The sequence below is a fragment of the Fonsecaea multimorphosa genome (assembly GCF_000836435.1).
Source record: "Fonsecaea multimorphosa CBS 102226 unplaced genomic scaffold supercont1.2, whole genome shotgun sequence".
Classification (NCBI taxonomy): Eukaryota; Fungi; Ascomycota; class Eurotiomycetes; order Chaetothyriales; family Herpotrichiellaceae; genus Fonsecaea; species Fonsecaea multimorphosa.
This window is the reverse complement of record NW_015971636.1, coordinates 495,507-512,816: the sequence shown is the minus strand read 5'-3', so window position 1 is coordinate 512,816 and position 17,310 is coordinate 495,507. Positions and strand designations below refer to the sequence as shown.

Below are 17,310 nucleotides of genomic sequence, written 5' to 3'. Positions count from 1 at the left end.
GCTGGACTCTAGGCACTGAATATCTGTAACCCGCTCACCTGGCCCGTCCACCAGCCACGACGAGTAAGTTTCCCGTCTGCAGGCACTTAGACTTAGTGTTTTATTACTCGGACGCGCATCACTTGAGATCCTACGAGGTTACGTGATTATAAAACTGAGGACTGAAGAATCACCAGAATGAGTGTTCTTCATGGCTGGATTCCGCGCAGCCACGTATGCACCTGTTGATCTGTGCCTAGTATGTCCTCCGTACGGACCGTACCTGGCGAGGGCGTGTGTGTGTGTGTGTGCAAGTGGCGTGGTACCGGGTTGCGCCCTGCTCATCCTCTGAAACGGACAGTGTGCGAGGGCAGTGCTTGTCCGTTTCAGATTGTCAGCTAGGCCCTACTTATTACAAGTTACTAGGTACCACGTTCAAATCATTAGCCCTACAAGCTACTGCTCGGATTATTGATCGTAATCAACTGAGCCGAAAGGGACCGTCCATCACAATGATTCGACGGATGGACTTGGCTCTTCGGCTATTGAAATTCTCTGTGTAACCTCCCTCAAGTCCATTTCACCAAGGCACCAAATTTCACGGATGGCGTTTCTTGGGACACGGGTCTAGAACCAAGATTCAGCCTGTGACTGCTCTATTGTTGGAAGATGGGAATGAGGCATTGAGCCATGTCCAGCTGGACTTGAATGTCCACGGAAAGCATCGAAAGCCTCGCTTGCCACACGCCAAGCACGCCGACGAATGCACTGTGGCGGTGCAAAACCTGGAAGTCACCTTGCACGCTCATGCTCCGGCGGCAAGTGTTTCGACACCAACTCATCATTACCTACCTGAGTAGTTATTCAGGCGGAAGCGATGTCGCCACCAAGAACTGTATCCGTCGGGCCGTTCATCGCAGATCCAGTGTTACATCTATGTACAGTCCGCCAAATTAGGCTATAACGATGCAGCAAGCACCAGATGCGTGCCTCCGTCGGCTAGGTACCTCTAATCAACTCCAGAAACGCCCTTTTGCAATCCATTTCCGTGTAGTTGTCCCTCTTCAGACTTTGGGTTTCCGCGCAATCATCAAGTACATTGGTGTGAACAGCTTCTGTTTCCCACCAGCAACCAAGCAGTCAGCCGCTAGTGCCAAGCTGTCCGCCGTCTTCTGCGTGCCACGGGGCATCACTCTCAGAGTCTCGCCCACCCCAATAAACTTATGGATCAACCCTCGTCCCCACCATGTCATGCGCCCAATGGTGAAGATGTCGCCGATGCTGCCCATGTATTTGAATTCGCCTGCGAGAGGGTAGTACCACGGGATCGCGTCCGGTCTCTCGGCCAGGTCTTCGTGGTGCTCCAGCTCGAAACCAGCAGCCTTGATAGCGGCCAACCCTTCTGAGACTGTGACCATGTTGGAAATGCCGTCTCCCTGCTCGATGCCTAGACGGATCTCGCGGTGTTGGGGATTGTCGTTGTCGTAGTTGTCGGTCATAAGCCATTCGTACACTCCAAAGACTCCACCAGGCTTCAGCACCCGGAAAATCTGCTCATACACTCCCTGCAAGCTCGGGGCGTGGACGGTGGCCTCAATGGCATATACAGCATCAAAGCTGTTGTCGGGAAAGGACATTTGCATGAAATCACCTTTGACGGCCGAGAATTTGTCTGCGAGGCCCTCCTTCTTTGCATATCGCAGCGACCGTTCGATCTGATAGTCGTTATTGTTCAGTCCAACAACGTTGGCCCCTGTGAACTTGATCATCTCTCGCGCAGGGCCTCCAACACCGCAGCCGACATCCAGGACGCGCCAATTCTCTTGCATGTTCATTTTCAAAGCCAGGTAATGTTCGTGACGGGCAATGGCCTTGTAGAACGACTCTTTTGCAGCAAACCGACAGAAATGGAACGAAGTACCCCATCCATATTCGTACAGATCAGTGGCGAGGTTGTAGTAACTGCCATACTGTTAGTGGACATATCATCAATGCCGGAAAACCAACACCCACTGTCTTGTCAATGTCGCGTATTCATCTCTTCTTGCCTTTCGAATTTCTTCAGTCTCGGTGGCTGCTGATTTATTGTCCCAGTGCTTGAAGTACTCGTCGACCGCAGCCTTCTGCGCCGCTTTGTCCTTGGTGCGCATGGCCATCAGTCCACCAGAGGCTTCAACCGACTTGCCATGAAGCGCCTTGTTGAAGGCGGCATCGCGGGCGTGATCCTCCTTCTCGAGGACCGTGACTGGGGAGGTAGCAGACGGGGCCATGTTGAGACAGCCGGGAAGAATATCTGGGAAGAAAGGCAAGCTGGGAAGAAACTCGAGATATTGCGACTCTCCGGCTTAATTGTACTCGTAGAAGAATGAGCGACAAGCGGTCAGTGACACGATGCGGAAGCAAGGAGCGATATGGGTGGTGCCATTGGGATTCAGAAAAAAATACTCCATATATCGGCCGGCACTACATAGTCCGGCGCAGTCACCAATGGCCTGATTCTCAACTAGATCTCTTGGCAGGGGTCGGCGGTGCCATTGCTCCCTCTAGCGATCTGGGACCAAATCCTTCCAGTTCCGCAGCAGGCCACTCTACTTGGTCTAACGGCGAGACGGCAAGCTACACGTGACTTTCGGGTAACCTTCTGCTTGTGACCATGGACGTGCAGAGAAATTGGACAAGGCTGACTTTTTCCCCGCCGTTTTTATGTCCACGACGCATTACCCAGCATTTGTCAAGGCAAGTGCTACACCGTCCAAGTACTTTTACTCGAGAATTCTCCCTATCCTTCCTGCACTCGGTACAATAGCATCGTTCCTGATATCTACCTGTCGATTTGGCCTGAAACATACTCTCGCCATCATGGCGCCACCTCAGATCAAGCAGGATCTGAATCGCTCTGGCTGGGAAACGACCGACTTCCCTTCCAGTTGCGAGAATTGTCTGCCCGATAATCCCTATGTCCAAATGTTGAAAGAAGAGTACGGAGCCGAATGCAAGATATGCACCCGTCCGTTTACAGTCTTCCGCTGGAAAGCCGATCGAACCTCCAGAACCAAGCGTACAAACATCTGCCTTACTTGCGCTCGACTCAAGAACTGCTGCCAGTGTTGTATGCTCGACTTATCCTTCGGTTTGCCTATCACAGTTAGAGATGCTGCTCTAAAAATGGTTGCGCCGGGTCCACAGTCCAGTATCAACCGAGAGTACTACGCCCAAGAACACGAGAAGGAACTAGAAGAAGGACGAGGTGCAGTTGAAGCGTATGAAAAGACAGATGAGAAAGCCAGAGAACTGTTGCGCAGGCTGGCTAACAGTGAGCCATACTACAAGAAGCAAAGACGGCTGGAAGCAGAGGGTTCTCAATCCAGTCAACAACAACAACAACCACAACAGAAAGAGCAGAAGCAAAGTGGTTATGGTCCTGGGCCTATTCGAACTGCAGACTCTAGAAAATCCGGAAGCGCACATCGCGGTGCTAAGGCGGGACCCGGTGGTGCTAGGGCCGTCACAGTGGCAAGACCCCCTCAACCCGAAGATTGGCTTCCCCCTCCGGATCCCAATATCACCTCGCTCTTCGTCACCGGTGTCGAGGACGATCTGCCAGAACACGCAATCCGTGCCTTCTTCACTCCTTTTGGTCAGATCCGGTCTATTGTCTGCTCCCACCGAGCGCACTGCGCATTCATCAACTATGCCACAAGAGAGGGAGCCGAGGCTGCGGCGGCGCACTGCCAAGGGAAAGCAGCCATCCAAGGATGTCCGTTGCGAGTTCGGTGGGGCAAGCCGAAACCGCTCGATAATACAGACCGGGAGCAGAAGATGAGCTGGGCAAGGGAAGGTCGGGAAACCGCTGCTGCTGCCAGAGCTCAGCAGTCTGGCCAAAGGGCTATCACCACTGGCGATAACCAAGCTCAAATCGAGGGTGCAGATGTTCAAGAGAATACTAGCTTCGCTGTGGCGCCTCCACCAGGCCAAGGGGAAGTCACCTATGCCAGTTTGGCTGGTGATTGAGCTTGTCGTATCAAAGTTGTCTTTATTTGTACAGAATCAGCACGGCGTTATGGCACAGCATGCAACTGGCATGCAATGGCGAGGGTAAGCCGTCCACCGGGGTATCATTATGTGTTCCCAAAAATGAATGAATCCAAGCGTTTCTTTTTGATTTTTCATACACCGCCGACCTTGACTTTTCCGTCTTTGCCGAGGGGATTCTTGACAGTGTCATTGTCGCCTCTCTCTATGTCCTTGTGTATGTTCAGTCCTATGCCATAAGTGTTAGATTCGTGTCCGTCCTGCAATGTGCCTTCACATACGTATCACATCAGAACCGTCGACGAGCTTGCCTTGCACAACATTATGTCGTAATACTGATGCGACGCCCTCAGCATGTGCTATGCCCTTGATCGCCTCTTCTGAGTCGGCGTCTACTGTCCTTAGCATCTCGAACCCTGTGCGGGCCTGCATCCGGGCAGCATGTAGTAGATGGTAGTCGTCTTGAAATGCTCTTCGCGTCGCTCGCAGTAGGTGTCTGTAAGCCGCCAGCGCCATCTTTGTCGGAAAGAAACGAGTGAAGAGTGAATGCAGGGTGAGGCACGCTCTGGGAGAAGCAGTATTCACTTCACTTGAATTAGATGGTCGGCGCAATCACATTCACGACTCTTTCATTCTCGCTTCTCCTTCCTTCTTCGACAGCACCAAACTGTCTATCTCATCCAGGAAACTTAGCCGAATATGATGCGCCCACGCCCGCCAATCGCCCGTCGCTCTCGGATGGGTAAGTTGCGTCTCTCTCGACCAAAAAAAAAACTCTCTGCCCAACATACTGACTGCCTGTAAATCTCTAGGCCCTCTACGTTCCGTTGAGGAAGTCCTCCAGGCCGTTGCAGAAATCGACGCTTACAACGCAGCATACGCCGAATACGAAGAAGCACTCGCCGAGTACGAAGCAGCACAAGCCCAGTTGGCGTCCGTGGCAGAAGAGGCGGCAGAGGAGGCTACAGAAGAGGCCCCAGAAGAGGCTCCAGAACAGGCTCCAGAGGAAACTCCAGGAGAAGCTCCAGAAGAAGCTGCAGCAGAGGCGCTCCTTGCCATGGCTTCTGACGGCCTTGTGCCGCCCCCGGCGGATGACTGGAAGGGTGACAATGGCAATCCCAGCTTTCGCACCTTGGGAAAACTCTCTCCGCCTGTGATGCGTAAAATTGAGCCGTACGGAGCGCAATTCCTTGCCTTCGCTCGCCGCAAGCGCCATGGTCGTACTTTCTCTGAAGATCAACGTCTCGAAGCCCTTAAGAAGGTGAAGAAGTCCGAGGACGATGATGATGATGAGATCAGCGAGCCAGAAGACCCCTTGATGCTTGCGAGAGATGCGAAAGACTGGAAGGTAAGATCTCTTTCAAGGTCTCGAGTTTAGTCCTTCACCGCTGACCGTGTTGTGCAGGGACAAGACCACTACGCCGTCCTCGGCCTCTCCAAATACCGCTACAAGGCTACCGACGAGCAGATCAAGAAGGCTCATCGCAAGAAAGTCCTCAAACATCATCCTGACAAGAAGGCCGCGGCTGGTCAGAGCGACGAGAATGACAGCTTCTTCAAATGTATTCAGCGTGCCTACGAGATCCTGACCGACCCAGTCAAACGCCGTCAGTGGGACTCGGTTGACGAAGCCGCTGACGTCGAACCCCCAACCAAGAAAGACATGCAGAAGCCTGGGAACTTTTACAAGAAGTGGAATGCCGTGTTCCAGAGCGAAGCCAGATTCAGCAAGAAGACTCCTGTCCCTATGCTCGGAGACGAAAATAGCACGCGTGAGGAAGTGGAAGAATTCTACGACTTCTGGTACAACTTCGACAGTTGGCGCACGTTTGAGTATCTTGATGAAGATGTCCCGGATGACAACGAAGGACGCGACCACAAGCGACACGTTGAGAAGAAGAACGCGAACGCTCGACGTAAGCGCAAGACGGAGGATACCGCTCGTTTGAGGAAGCTCGTGGATGACTGCCTGAGCTATGACGAGAGAATCAAGAAGTTCCGCAAGGCCGCGAACGCAGACAAGAACAAGAAGCGCTTGGAGAAAGAAGCTGCAGCCAAACGCGAGGCCGAAGAGAAACAACGCGCCAAGGAGGAAGAGGAGCGCAAGAAGAAAGAGGAAGAAGAAAAGTTGAAGGCGGACAAAGAAGCGACCAAGAAGGCGAAGGAGGCAGCCAAGAACGCTGTCAAGAAGAACAAGCGTGTTGTCAAGGGCAGCGTCAAAGATGTCAACTACTTCTCCGAGGGTGAAGCGTCTCCTCAACAGATTGACGATGTGTTGAACGACGTGGACAAGGTGCTCGGCAACATCGACGCGGACGAGTTGGCTGAGCTTGTTTCCCAACTCAGCATTGCCGGAAAGGACGCAGCAAAGGTCAAGGAGGCTTTTTCGGCGACCACGGGTGGCTTGGTCGGTGCTGGGAAGCTCAAGGAGAGTGACTTGAAGGTCTTGAAATGAGTTTGAAATGAGCTTGAAATGAGAAATACGGGCGCAGAAAACATAGAGATTGATTCAGGCATAGCGATGTGCACCGGGCTGGACTGTCAGCAGCAAGACGCTGCAACAATGCAAGAAATGTTTCATTCACCCTGTTCCATTATGTTCCGAGCCGACTTCTGGCACATTTTGAAGCAGAGTGCTCAATAACGACAAGGTAGTCGCCATATCGAAGACAGCCAATCTTTTTAGTAGTAAGTACACTGATCCCGCTGTATCTAAGAGGCAGACAGAATACTTCTGATGACTGAAGACGAACCTCATCACTAACGCAAGTGGTTAATCAACGTCCTACTTTTGTGCCGTCGTCGTGCCCTCTTCTCGTCAGATCCTGTGCCACGTTACCTCCGACGTCGGCTCGACGTGCAAGTTATTGACATGAGAATGATTCCACCGGACTCCGGAGCTGCAGCTGGGCCTTGCCTTTTCAGCAAACAGGCCATCCAGTCCCTCATGGGTTCTGCTGTATGGCCCGCGTCAGCAGGTCGGTGTCGAGGTACGCTCGCACCTGGACGATTTTGCCCCGGGCGAACTTGCAGATCCAGCAGTAGCGCATGTCGTAGGGGAGGCCTGCGGGGGGTGGGGAGGTGTTAGTATCTGTTTGTGTGTGAATGTCTGTATGTATGGCGATATCCTGTCATGCCCTGACCTGCTTCACCCATTGTATCCCTCCGTATCTGCATTATTCGAGAATAGGGCAGAAGAGCATAACCAGGGCAAAGTAATCACACATCCCGCGACGAAGGGTCAAGCAAATATTCCACGCCTCCCAAACAACCCTGAGAGAAGAAAGAGATCGAGCAGGAAACTCACCATTTCTACACACCGCATCCAAAGCCTCCAACTCCACCACGACCTCGCCCTCAATCTCCTCATCCTTCCCCTCTTTCCCTTCTTCTCCCACCGGCGACACAATGACATGACGCACGCCGAGCCTCAGTGGCTCCGTTAGAACTCGCTCGCGGAGTACTTTCAACGTGTTGTCGATGAAGTCCTGCTTGGACGTGTAGCGGGCCGACATGGGCGAGTGGCCCGAGATGGTCCAGTCGACGTCGTCGGCGAGCAGGGCCAAAGTCTCGGGTTGCCGGCCTTGGATGGACAACGGGGTGAAGAGGCGGGAGATTTGGGAGGTGGTGGGGGGTGCCATTATCACTATTGAGTTCGAAGCGAAATAGTATGTTATATTGTTGTGGCTTCTGTTTGTGGTTGTGGTGATGAGGAGGAGGAGGAGGAGGAGGGGAAAGGGTGATGATGGAGGGATGGTAAAGAGTCAAAACTTAAACTGCAGATCGGATATAAGCAGCCTCGCTGATCAAGGCTGAGATGAAAAGGGTTTTCAAGAATCAAGAGCAAAATCATGAACCGCGTCCTCGTGTCGATTCAATATACACACCCGTTCCACAAACCTCGGCCACCGTTATTATGTATGTCGTATGTATGTCGTATGTACCTCGTATATCTCGCAGTTTCTCCAAATAATAAGCCTGCTTGCGCAATGCTAAGAACTTAGAAACCTCCGCACCGCACCCGATCCAGGGCGGGACGTCCTTGTCTCGCTCAGAAGCGTCTGCGGTTCTGAGGTAATATGTAAGATTGCCGGACAGGGTATATGCACCTACGTGCTACTAATATTACTTGGGACAAAAGGGGAAATAAAAGACTGATCGGCCCCACTGACCTTGGATGAACTTATGCATGAACGTTGTAGCGGGTGCGTATGTATGTACCGAGTACTCGGTATTCAAATGCACGACACAATGGGCAACTTACCGGCTCAGGAATGCTTGGGTACTGGCCGTCAGCGGCTCTGGATTCGGAGCCTCGCAATGTGACCATCACCTGCGGGACTGCATTTTTTCCACACAGGGGTATGATGATGAAGATGTGTTGGCCTCGCAGTATTATCTTGTAATACCTGGTAGAGTCCATGGTACAGAAACTGCACAGCTTTGACACAGCCCTGCGACCCATTCCCAGAACGGAGCAGCTTTTTTTTAACAAAGGCACCAGGGAGATACACAAGTGGCCTCCGGTGCCTGGTGTATCTGCTAACGGGACAGTGATGCTTTTCAGGTCTGAACGGGGGCACGACAGCGAATATTAGTTCCACATTCGATACACCATCCAGGAGCCCTGGCATAGAGTAATGAGTCTTCATTCCCCAAATCTACCAGCTCTCATACTCGAGTCACAATCTGCTGCAGGTACAGAGTCACAAGTTCCATATGGATGGCATTTCTTCGTGGTCGAAGGCTGCTCTTCTGCGAGCTCAGATACGCTCGTCGGTTCCATCGGCTTCTGACGTTGTATCGAATGTCCACCAAAGTACTTTCAATCGAGGCACGCTCCCAGGGGGGAAGTTTTTCAAGCGCGAGCTTGTTTGTAAGATCCCTAAAGGGGATGGGGGAAAGGTAGGTCGGGGCTTGACGAGATGGTTACGCGCTGGCTGGGCACATGGCGGGGCATTCCAGTTCATATTGGGACCTCCCCAATGTAGGGTGACTCTGGAAATTCACCTCGTGAGAGGAGCTCCGTTTCTGCTTTCCATATCTCCTCTCTTGCTTTCATTGTGGTCGCGAACTCTTGATAAGAGGTGATTCATCTGCTGAACCGTCTGTGGGAGACTGGCGCTGAAGCAGTCCTGGAAGCGCGTGACAAAGAGGGCAGAACGCCATTGCTCGTTGCAGCATCTCACGCAAACGACGTGATGATCAGAGCTCTTTTGGACAAAGGGGCTGCTGTAGAGGCAAAGGATGGGAAGGGTAATACGGTTCTTCACAGTCTCAGTCTCGGTGATCCCATTGACGAGCAGCAGGCGGCCCAAATTTTTCACAGAGTATCTACAGCGTCGCTATCGCGGAGCATGATAAGCTTGGACGTCAGAAACAACGAAGGGAGGACGCCACTGCATGAAGCGTGTTGTCGTGGCAGGGCGTTCCTGGCAGAAGCTCTTGTCTGGGCCGGAGCAGACCCAGAGGCTCTCGACAGCGCTGGTCAGACTCCGCTGCAGCTTGTTCCCGAAATCTGGAGGGAAGACGTGCGTGGATTTGTTGAACGCGGCTTTGCCATGAGAGGCTGGGAGCGGGAGCATCCACTTTACCACCAGCTAAATCCAGAGCCAGCTAAATCCAGAGCAGTATGCTCCGACTTTGTGGCCTCCCGAGTTACCACCGTCAGTAAGTTCAGCTAGTAGTAGTGTGGCTGATTATGAAGAATGGAGTCAAAACGAGAGTGAAGAATCCGATGCTGAAGGCGTCGAATTCTGGGATGGAAAGGCCATCAGGCGTAAATAAGAGTGCCAATTCTATTTACCTTCACAATCCCCTCGTACCTCACATGCAACCAAACAACATAGGAAAAGCACCTCACTCGGCTCAGGTATGTGTCACTCGTGTGCCGCCCCGGGCTCTATCTGGCTCGGAGCCTCGCAATATGCCCATCCCTTACAGGATTGTATTTTCCGCAAATTAGGTAGAATTCTGACGATTTGTTAGACTTACGGTACCTATACATATTATACTACAAATCAGTGAGTTCCCAAGTACAGAAACCCGGACGGCTTTGACAGATGTCACGTCTAGCGACCCATTTTCCAGAACAGAACCGCTTTTTCAACAGTGGCACCCAGGGGTTATGCACAAAAGTCAGCCTCCGGTGCCTGGTGCACACTGCATTTATATAGTGATCCACGACCTCTCTTTGATCTCATTTGCTAAAGGCGTGCTTTTGAGGGTAGTTGGACTGGGAGATGGCAGCGGGCGTCCCACATTCGATACCCCGAAGGATGCCCCAGGGATGGGTGCATGTATTCTTTTGTCCGAAGAGACGACAGAGGCTTTTGAAGCCTGGTGGAGTCCTGCGGTAAAAGTCGTATGAAGGCATCGATGATCGATGTACGAGAGAGATACTAGGAATTAACATTTGTCGCACTTGGTTGGAGTCTGGTGGTCGAGCCCTGTGTCTCTGTAATATCGTTCCAGACGGGCAGGCCGTGGGGTAAGGGGAAAGGGGTAGAAGGTGGGGGAGGTGACTGACCGGCTGTTCGGGGCAGGTCCTAGGCAAGAGACAAGAGTATCCGTTGTATTGTGTGCTTGAGGAGTACGGAACATTCCGAAGGCGAAGTGAGTACATACCTCCTGTCCATAGGTATCTATGCTATCCTCCCACACAGGCCAGGAGTTGACCTCGTGAAAACGTCTTTTGGCGCTGTAAAATTGTAATACTTACTGCGTAGCTACCCCAATATTGGGGTATCACAAACACAGCATTGATAAGTCGGGGAATGAACCGGTGAGCGGGTCTTAAACCTTATGTGCCACCGCGGGAAGTGGTCATGAGGTGGGAGTAATTATATTCCCGCTGCCAAGCACCGGAATTGTTATTCCTTCCCTCCTCCTGGCCAATCACAGTCCCTAAATTGCCGAAAATACCAGAGAAACAACAACAGCGGACTAGCTCGCAGCGATCTCATACTAAGTCCGATCTCGAGTGATATTAAGTTCCGCTAATTCATAACTAGATGGATAGTTCTGGAAAGGCCCAACTCCAACAAATCACGCCCCCTCTGCCGTGTACCTCTCTGCAAAAAAGAATGTTAGCTCTTGGCCCACCCGGTCTTTGTCGGTGCGTTGGCAAGCCCCGTTCTCGCCCTCCTTGTTGCCCTTCGAAGACAAAAAGCTAGGACGAAACCGGGTGTGCTTCTGGGCCCAAGACCCTAACTCCACTAAAAGATCGTCCCTGTAAGACCTAAATAAGTCAAAGGTTCCCCTCAAGGGTGACATCTCTTCATCAACCCAGGCCCACGTCTCTATAAAGAGTGAGCTGGACGCTAGGGAACATACCCTGGTCCTCACTCTTCATTATCATGTCCCCCCAGGGCGTGTAGAGCCCTCTTCCCAATTAACGTACGCCGCCGCTTCTGGCACGAGCTCCAGGATCTTGGCTCCGACAGAGTGGTTCTTGGGATTCGAGATATGTTCCAGGAAAGCGGTCGACAGGGTTGGTCGGTTTCTTGTCCGATCCCACCCGAGACACGCTTCGTTACTATACGACCAATTGTGGTACTGACCGGCTTCTAACAGCGATGCGTACGAGTCCCAGTGAGACAGAAGATACTGCTTGACAGGTGGTCTTAATACACCTCGGGTTAGCCCGGCCTTGTCAAGGGATCGCAGACAGATACTCACATGGCACAAATGTCTGCCCCAGCAGCATGTGGTCGAGCATATTGCTGCTTCGTGGGTCTCAGCATAACAGGCAAGTCATCATATGTTTCCTTGCACGGATGAATAAAATACTGGTCTCCACTAAGTATGCAAAAGCGATTCCACAGAGGGTACACTCAATACACACCCGCATTTGAATCCCGGCAACAAAAATCCCGGTCAATTGCACTGTCAGCGGCAAAGGATACGCTTTCGCTAGCTCGCAGGCCCAGGTCCAAGCAGTATGGGGGTCTCCTTCCCGTCGGTCCCGCAGGAACAACTCGAGGTCTGGTTTCTTCGACCCGATGAGGTCTGCGACATTTGCATTGCCCTGCAACGCTTTCCGGGCTCCATCGCGGAAAGTCAATATTGTCTTTGACAACATGTCATCCGACTCAATGTGATACGGATCGCAACTAAAGACCGGCATGTTGATCTTGTTCAGATCCGAGGCCGACAGACGTTTCTCCAGTCGAGTCCAAACTCGGTCTCCGGACGTGCGCTGGCCCTGCACGGTGCCACCTGAGGGGGGTAGATGCTCAACGAGAGAAGGAACTATGGCTGTCTCGCTCAACTCAAGCGGTGGATCCCATGTGCTTTGTCCGGGCGTCTCTGGGCAAACTCCAGCGACATGCTCCGCAGCCTTGGCGGGCTCCTTCCCAGACCTGGTGGACCTCGAAAGATCTGCTGAAGGGCTGTCGGACTTGTCTGATGTCGCTTGGGTGGACGACGACTGCTCCGCGGAGGCAGCGCTCGAAGAAGGCTCCGCTGTCTGGGACGAAGGAGCCTCTGGCGGGGTTCCGGTTCCCAGAAGGACACTGGCAATTTCTTCGAAGGTGGCACCTTCTCGGACCGCTCGAATCGCCTCGTCAGCATCCGAAGTCCGGATCAGGTCCAAGAGCCGGTCCAGAACGACCTGTTGTTGTCGTAGTCTCTCAACGTGCTGGACGGTGTTGCGGTTCCGTCTCAGGTCGCCATATTTGGAGTCCATGTCGTAAGTGCATTTGCGACCAGTCTGCATGCAAGGCGCACAGGGGCAGAGTGCGTTACACTAAAAGGAATTTGGCGATTTGCCGTTCAGCTTGGGACCTTCGTTCACCTTATCACTCAACTTGTTACGAAATGCCTCAGGCTTACCTTTCTTCTCCTCTTTCGGCATTGGTCACAAGCTCGGCTGACATTCTTCCTGGACCTGTTGTTGGCGGTAGTGGTGGAGGTGGGAGTCGACGAAGAGCCTTTCTCAGGGGGAGCCTCATCGACGCTTCCGCCCTCAGACGCCCCGACCTCGCTGTTCGGATCTTTTGGTTGAAGAGTCCTCATGACGATTCGTCGTCGCCGATGGAGCAGAGCAATGCTTGTTTCCCCTCAAGCACTCCGCAACCCACATTCTGCTCGCTTGCTCGAGGCCCGCTAATCCCTTTACGTGTGCAGCCGTGGTGGCCCGTGTTGGCTGGTGGTACCGGCAAAACACTTCCGAACAACGTCTAAAATCGTCCGCGTGCATGGTCCTGGATGGCTCGCTTAGAGCGCTGATAAAACCGCGCAAACAGCTGGAGCTAGAACCAATTAAGAACCCTGGAGCTATATTGTACATCTCTGGGCATGTGCAAATAGCCCTGTTTGCGGGTATTGGTCCCTGAGCATCTACCAGCAGGACATTGAAACCTCGACAACACTGTCATTTTGGATGGTTTTGCATCAACCAAGCCTTTATGAGATGGGTGAAAGAACAAGGAAATGGGAGGACTTCTAGTTTGAGAGTGCATATGGCGCTCTTGCTCTCTCGGAACCTACCTGAGGGTAGACACAGCCTCGGGCAGGCTCAGCCTTAACGTCTTCGCAGTTCTGTGCCCCGGCGATAGGCGAGAGCTGGAAGCTCTCTAATTAGACGTAGGAAAGCATTTCAGAGATCTTGTTCCGTACGTCCACAATGCAGTCAGCGAGAACAATATTTATAGATGACATTGATATTCTTATTTGGAAGACCTTGGACTCAATCTCAAGGTGGCATCGGTACAAGTAGCCGCATGCCAGTTCTGTTTAGACAATCGCAAACCACCAAGTCCCTGGGAACAGCTAACCAGTATCAAATCTCAAAGCTTCAAACGCCACAGATCCGATCCGCTCCACGGTTGATAATGTTCACAAATGGTCCCGACCCAACGTCTGTTCATGCCCAACTAAAAGGCCCCCTCAAATCATTTCGAACGCGTATGTCGATTCACATCTTACTTCTTGTTGAAGAAGCTGCTTGCCACAGACCCAAGACCTCCGGAGGCAAAGTTCTGATTGTTGCTGCTAGCATAGCTGCCATCGTCGCGATATCCGTGGTTGTGCTTGTTGTGCTTGCCTGGTTTGTTGCTGTGCTTCTTGTTCTTCTTTGCGTAGTCCTCAGTCAACGAGCCAAGAATGGCTCCGCCTAGAGCACCCAAGACACCGTGGCCAACCTTGTGGCCACCAAAGGCACCGGCCGCGCCACCGGCTGCCGCGCCAAGCAGTCCACGATCTTCCTCGGGGCCTTGCGGGTTGGTGTTGGTGTTGTTATTATAGTAAGCGGTGTTGGAGCCGCCTTGTTGGTAAGCGTTGTCGGGATAGGACGAGCTACGCGTGTCGGGATAGTAGCTCTGCGGGTTATGGTATGCTTGGGGTTGGTATGACCCAGAGAAGCCCTCGGCGGGGTAGGAATTCTGGCTGTAGTATTGATTGTTGTGGTCGTAGGTTTGAGAATAGGCAGGATACTGATCGTAGGAGCCCGACATTGGTGCTGATGTAGTGTGATACACTTGAGAGATGAGGGACTTGCTTCTGATGTTGGCACTGCTGTTGGTATGATGTGTGGTGATAGGATGATATCGAATGAAGGGATGTAGTAACAGACACAAAGGGGCAGATACTTTTATAGCTTTTCTCTTACCTTGATGCCTTGATCGACAAAGACTGATCAACGTAGGACCCGATACGTGTTCAAGGTGGCGTGCATCCCCATGTCTAACAACCCGTTAGGATACACGTCGGCCTGACGCCCCTCTCCACGAACGTATGAGAGGGCAATATGAGCCATTCTCATCCAATGTTCTGGAAGATTTCCGAATCCGCGCGAGATGATGGAAGAGATTGGCATAGCACGGCGGATGCGTGAAGAGTGAAGAGGCGAGGCGGATTTGGGCAGATGGATATGGGATGATGATTGGCTGTGGCGCAGCGAGGCGCAGGCGCAAGGCTGTGCAACTCTAGAAAATCTCCGATTGGCTGCATGCCAACTTCCCTCATCAAATCAGCTGGACCGGCTCCATCTCACGCAGCTCTCGGCCTCGTAGCGATGACTATCACCAAGAGGCACAGTTCGGAGGACGCGCCATTGGTCTATCCTCATTATTACTTCTCCGCGCGCGACAGATGGTTTGCTGGATAATACGTCAGGACAGTGGAAGGCTCCCGCCCACAGTGCGTCAACGTTAGGCCTGCATCCGGTACGCTGTGCGAGTCTGCCTGATCTCCATAGTCTTCGTCGATATTGGCCCTGCTTCTCGTCCTTATGGACCGATACAGCTGGTGTGAGCTTCTATCGCCATTGACTTTGGTGCCTTTGCCTCTCCTCCTAGTCTTATGTGCGTCCTGATGCTGAGCAACGATGGAAGTTGATTCGCTTCTGAACACGAATTGGCCAGAATGTACCTCGTCAAGGTCCCCGGATCCCAGGTCTATCCAAATGCACGAGCTTTGTCCATTATGGCTTTTTGTCCCCTGTCCTCAGTACGACTTGGGCAGGCCAAGCACCCTTTCTCCGATGTAGTTCTTGATCATCTCTCGACTGACCGGCGCCAGTCTGGGAATCATAATCTCCCTCAGGTACCTCTCGACATGATACTCCTTTGCGTACCCCATTCCACCATGCGTCATCACGGCTCTCTCACAGGCCCGGAAAGCGGCCTCAGCAGCCAAGTATTTGGCCGCATTTGCGTACTCTCCCGTCTCGTACCCGGCGTCATACATCCTTGCGGCCTGGTAGATCATCAGTCTGGCGGCTTCGAGCTCCATCCAGCTCTCTGCCAGGGGATGTTGGATAGCCTGGTTCTTCCCAATAGGCCGACCAAACACTACCCGCTCGCCAGCATACAACGCGGCTCTTCGCAACGCAGCAAACCCTGTCCCCAATGCCTCAGCTGCAATCAGTATTCTCTCAGCATTCATGCCGTGCATAATCATCTTGAACCCGTTCCCCTCCTCTCCGATCAAATCCTCCTTCGGCACTTTCCAGCCGTCGAAGAACAGGCTGTTGGAATCCACCGCTGCCCTGCCCATTTTGGGGATCTCCCGCACCTCGACCTGTTTCCGGTCAAGATCCGTGTAGAACAAGCTCAAGCCCTGGCTGGGCTTTTTGACCTCGTCCAGCGGCGTCGTCCTCACCAGGATGAGGATCTTCTCCGCCACCTGCGCGGTGGAGATCCATATCTTCTGCCCGCTCAGCCGGTAGAAGTCACCGGCGTCACCGTCCCGGACAGCTCGTGACTGTAACCTCAAGGTGTCCAACCCGGTATTCGGTTCCGTGACGCCGAAACACGCCCTCTCCCGCCCTTCAATCAACGGCACCAACATCCTCTTCTTCTGTTCCTCCGTGCCAAACTTCCTCACGGGCTCCAACCCAAAGATGTTCATGTGCACGGCACTCGCGCCCGCGTACGCCGCCCCGGATTCCGCGATCGTCTGCACCATTACGGCCGCTTCGGCGATTCCCAGATCGCTGCCCCCGTACTCCGAGGGCATGCAGATGCCCAGCCAGCCGTCCTTGGCGATGGCCTGTTGGAACTCTGTGGGGAAACGGTGCTCGCGGTCCGCGGCGAGCCAGTATTCATCGCCGAATTTCGCACATACTTTGCTGATGGCTTCACGCACCGTCCGCTGTGATTCTGTGAGGTCTGGATCGTGGAGTTGGAGGTACTCTGTGCCGCGAGCGGCAGCCAGGCTGCTTGTAGAGAATGTCGAAGACGATATGCGGTGAGGATGGTGGCGGGATGCCTTTTGCATTGGCGTTACTCTCGTTCTTCTCTCAATCCCACGAAGCACATTCGTTACCGCCTTTCTAGAAGCCATGCTGGTAGACCGCGGCGCCGAAACATGCGATGAATATTCGAACCTTTCTGCCCAAAATGCTTACAGTTTCTCCGTCTTTGAGCCAGTTGCTTCGTATTTATTTGTCACAAAGTGTGTGAACTGATGAGAAGCCACTTCCCACCCTGGCAAAGCATGCATACACTCCCTCAAGCTGTGACCACACCAGACTAGATCTGCGGCTTGTACGTCTTGACTGTCCAAAGGGGTCTGGCAGGTCTTGAACATTTCGAAGTTTTGAGTTTAGACAATCGGCCTAGGTACTTGTTTGCTCTGCCCCCTCACGCAGCCTCGTCAGCCTCGGTCCGTATGCGCATGGCTGGTGGGCTTTACCCCAAGTAGCCCCAGTTACGGAGTTTCCCCCAGCGCACACATTTTGTGCTTGAGGGTTACATTCCACTCGCAAACGGGAGGTAGAAGCCGAAGTCGGAGTGGTAGCAATTGAACGAACTCAATTATCCAATCTCAGACTCCCACAAAAGGTATCGTGAC

The 17,310-nt window shown here is 52.9% G+C and overlaps 9 protein-coding genes across 9 annotated transcripts; 3 read left to right on the top strand and 6 right to left on the bottom strand.

Moving 5' to 3' along the window:
• Window positions 1-1,043: 1,043 nt before the first annotated feature.
• Window positions 1,044-2,249, bottom strand: Z520_01137 (uncharacterized protein; the record flags this gene model as incomplete). The annotated part of the gene is made up of 2 exons (XM_016771655.1): window positions 1,044-1,941; window positions 1,993-2,249. The coding sequence occupies 2 exons, from the start codon at window positions 2,247-2,249 to the stop codon at window positions 1,044-1,046; spliced, it is 1,155 nt and encodes a 384-aa protein (XP_016636794.1).
• Window positions 2,250-2,838: 589 nt separating this feature from the next.
• Window positions 2,839-3,990, top strand: Z520_01136 (pre-mRNA-splicing factor slt11; the record flags this gene model as incomplete). The annotated part of the gene is made up of 1 exon (XM_016771654.1): window positions 2,839-3,990. One exon carries the CDS (start codon window positions 2,839-2,841, stop codon window positions 3,988-3,990), a length of 1,152 nt encoding a protein of 383 aa, XP_016636793.1.
• A 155-nt stretch (window positions 3,991-4,145) lies between these two features.
• On the bottom strand, window positions 4,146-4,527 carry Z520_01135 (uncharacterized protein; the record flags this gene model as incomplete). Its single annotated transcript, XM_016771653.1, has 2 exons — window positions 4,146-4,240; window positions 4,293-4,527. The coding sequence occupies 2 exons, from the start codon at window positions 4,525-4,527 to the stop codon at window positions 4,146-4,148; spliced, it is 330 nt and encodes a 109-aa protein (XP_016636792.1).
• A 183-nt stretch (window positions 4,528-4,710) lies between these two features.
• Z520_01134 (uncharacterized protein) lies at window positions 4,711-6,466 on the top strand (the record flags this gene model as incomplete). The annotated part of the gene is made up of 3 exons (XM_016771652.1): window positions 4,711-4,753; window positions 4,824-5,359; window positions 5,417-6,466. The coding sequence occupies 3 exons, from the start codon at window positions 4,711-4,713 to the stop codon at window positions 6,464-6,466; spliced, it is 1,629 nt and encodes a 542-aa protein (XP_016636791.1).
• Window positions 6,467-6,956: 490 nt separating this feature from the next.
• Z520_01133 (uncharacterized protein) lies at window positions 6,957-7,652 on the bottom strand (the record flags this gene model as incomplete). Its single annotated transcript, XM_016771651.1, has 2 exons — window positions 6,957-7,075; window positions 7,319-7,652. 2 exons carry the CDS (start codon window positions 7,650-7,652, stop codon window positions 6,957-6,959), a joined length of 453 nt encoding a protein of 150 aa, XP_016636790.1.
• A 1,560-nt stretch (window positions 7,653-9,212) lies between these two features.
• Z520_01132 (uncharacterized protein) lies at window positions 9,213-9,798 on the top strand (the record flags this gene model as incomplete). The annotated part of the gene is given in 2 exon segments (XM_016771650.1): window positions 9,213-9,681; window positions 9,692-9,798. The coding sequence occupies 2 exon segments, from the start codon at window positions 9,213-9,215 to the stop codon at window positions 9,796-9,798; spliced, it is 576 nt and encodes a 191-aa protein (XP_016636789.1).
• A 1,569-nt stretch (window positions 9,799-11,367) lies between these two features.
• Z520_01131 (uncharacterized protein) lies at window positions 11,368-12,700 on the bottom strand (the record flags this gene model as incomplete). The annotated part of the gene is made up of 3 exons (XM_016771649.1): window positions 11,368-11,635; window positions 11,692-11,801; window positions 11,858-12,700. The coding sequence occupies 3 exons, from the start codon at window positions 12,698-12,700 to the stop codon at window positions 11,368-11,370; spliced, it is 1,221 nt and encodes a 406-aa protein (XP_016636788.1).
• A 1,237-nt stretch (window positions 12,701-13,937) lies between these two features.
• Z520_01130 (uncharacterized protein) lies at window positions 13,938-14,468 on the bottom strand (the record flags this gene model as incomplete). Its single annotated transcript, XM_016771648.1, has 1 exon — window positions 13,938-14,468. One exon carries the CDS (start codon window positions 14,466-14,468, stop codon window positions 13,938-13,940), a length of 531 nt encoding a protein of 176 aa, XP_016636787.1.
• A 991-nt stretch (window positions 14,469-15,459) lies between these two features.
• On the bottom strand, window positions 15,460-16,800 carry Z520_01129 (uncharacterized protein; the record flags this gene model as incomplete). Its single annotated transcript, XM_016771647.1, has 1 exon — window positions 15,460-16,800. The coding sequence occupies one exon, from the start codon at window positions 16,798-16,800 to the stop codon at window positions 15,460-15,462; it is 1,341 nt and encodes a 446-aa protein (XP_016636786.1).
• Between the last annotated feature and the right edge of the window lie 510 nt (window positions 16,801-17,310).